This window comes from Fulmarus glacialis, unplaced genomic scaffold (genome assembly GCF_000690835.1).
Source record: "Fulmarus glacialis isolate BGI_N327 unplaced genomic scaffold, ASM69083v1 scaffold22048, whole genome shotgun sequence".
Taxonomy (NCBI): domain Eukaryota; kingdom Metazoa; phylum Chordata; class Aves; order Procellariiformes; family Procellariidae; genus Fulmarus; species Fulmarus glacialis.
The window spans coordinates 1,702-3,356 of record NW_009229212.1 but is presented as its reverse complement, the minus strand read 5'-3'; the positions used below and the strand labels follow the sequence as shown (position 1 = coordinate 3,356).

General features: G+C 60.1%; 1 protein-coding gene across 1 annotated transcript; it reads right to left on the bottom strand.

Annotated features, from left to right (window-relative positions):
* Positions 1-2: 2 nt before the first annotated feature.
* On the bottom strand, positions 3-897 carry FUT7 (fucosyltransferase 7 (alpha (1,3) fucosyltransferase); the record flags this gene model as incomplete). The annotated part of the gene is made up of 1 exon (XM_009583785.1): positions 3-897. A coding segment is annotated over exon 1 (895 nt), but the record flags the coding sequence as incomplete, so codon positions are not given.
* Between the last annotated feature and the right edge of the window lie 758 nt (positions 898-1,655).

The following is a 1,655-nucleotide window of genomic DNA, read 5'->3' as shown; positions in this document are numbered from 1 at the left end:
GCGGCTGGAGTTCATGGTCTTCAGGAAGGTGGCCAGCTCCGCCAGGGAACCAAAGTCATCGACGTGAATGAAGGAGTCTGCAGGAATGAACTGCTCATAGTTGGCCCGGGGAGGCCCCAGCACCACTGGCACAGTGCCGGCCATCAGTGAGTTCCTCCAGAGCTTCTCAGTGATGTAGTCCTGGTGGATGGAGTTCTCGAAGGCCAGGTAGAACTTGGACTTGGATGTTGTTGGCAAGAGGCAGTTCTTGCAAAGTGGCTTTTTGTTTGCTTTCCCATATATGTTCACGTGGAGGTACCTGGAGAGGTTTTTGTAGACTTCAGCTCTTTTCTGAGTCCTGTGGTAGTTGCTGATAACCCAGGACACCAAGTTGGTCTTCGCAGGGATGTTCATGGTGGCCGACCGGTTGGGTACAAGCTTGCCATAGGGGATGAAGATGTCTGAGTCCCGTCTGTAGGTCATCACCCAGTTGAAGGTCTGGTTCCATCCCGCTAGAGCTTTAGTGTTGGAGGGGGACTCCAGGGAGACCCACACCCAGTTCTGCCCTGGCGGCCTCTTCTTGGGCAGCCTGTCCCTGCCTGGCTGGAGCCTGGCGTGGGGGAACACCACGACATCTGCCCGGGCCAGGAGCTGCCTCTCTGTGGTGAGCCAGCAGCCTGCGATGCCATACAGCTCATGGCAAGCGTTCCCACTGATGTTGGGGACCTGCTTCGAAGGCCATTCCCACACCAGGACCACCAGCGGCTCAGTGTGCTTGGGGGCTTCTCCAGAGACCTCGGAAGGGTTGAGGAAGCACCTCAGGTTCCAGAGGGTGGTTACAAACATCCCAGTGGTGACCACCGCCTTCATGCCGGGCCAACCCCATGGCAGCCGTGGCAGCGGTGATGCCCGGGGCATGCTGCTGGGCTGGCTGTCACCTTCTCCAGTGACAGAGCTGACACCTGGGAGAAAGGAGAGGCCACCAAGGGCTGTCAGCTCAGCTTGCCGGGGGTGAGGGGTGGTGGGGAGGCGCTGGGGCCGGAGGGGATGGAGAAAGGGCTTCTCTGTGAAACCTGGGAGTCACCCTTGGTGGCTAGTGTCACCCCTGGTCCCTCCACTGGCCCCCAGCTCCCCCCAGGGTCCCCCATGCACCTGGTGTCACTCTGCGGTGGCTTTTGTGTCACCCTCCCGCAGTCCCTGGTGTCACCACCTCTGGGGCAAGCAGGGATGCTGCTGAAGGGGGGCACAGAGCTGATGGGCAGCAGCCACCCATCCCCCCGCTCCAACTTCCTGGCGCCGCTCCCCATTACATGCACAAGGGATGTGGTCCTTGGTACTCGCTCCGTACCTCAGTTTCCCCACCTGACAAACAGTCATAGTCCCACTCCACTCTTTTTGCTTTGCCCCGGGCAGGTTGAGCCTGAAATGCAGCCAGCCTTGCCACAGCCAAGCTCAGGAGAAAGGTGCCTGGCGGTTTGCAGGATGGGGCCATGCACCAAAGGGCGAGGGGGGATACCCCGGGTCCTGAATAACCCCACGGCAAGGCCCTAGCTGCGAACCAGGGTGTCCCTGGGAGTGACTGGGAAGTCTGAAACCCCACTCAGGGCTGGACCGGAGTGTCCTGCCCGAGAAGTGTCCCCTCACCCCAGACCACTCCTGCGGTGAGAAAAAAAAAA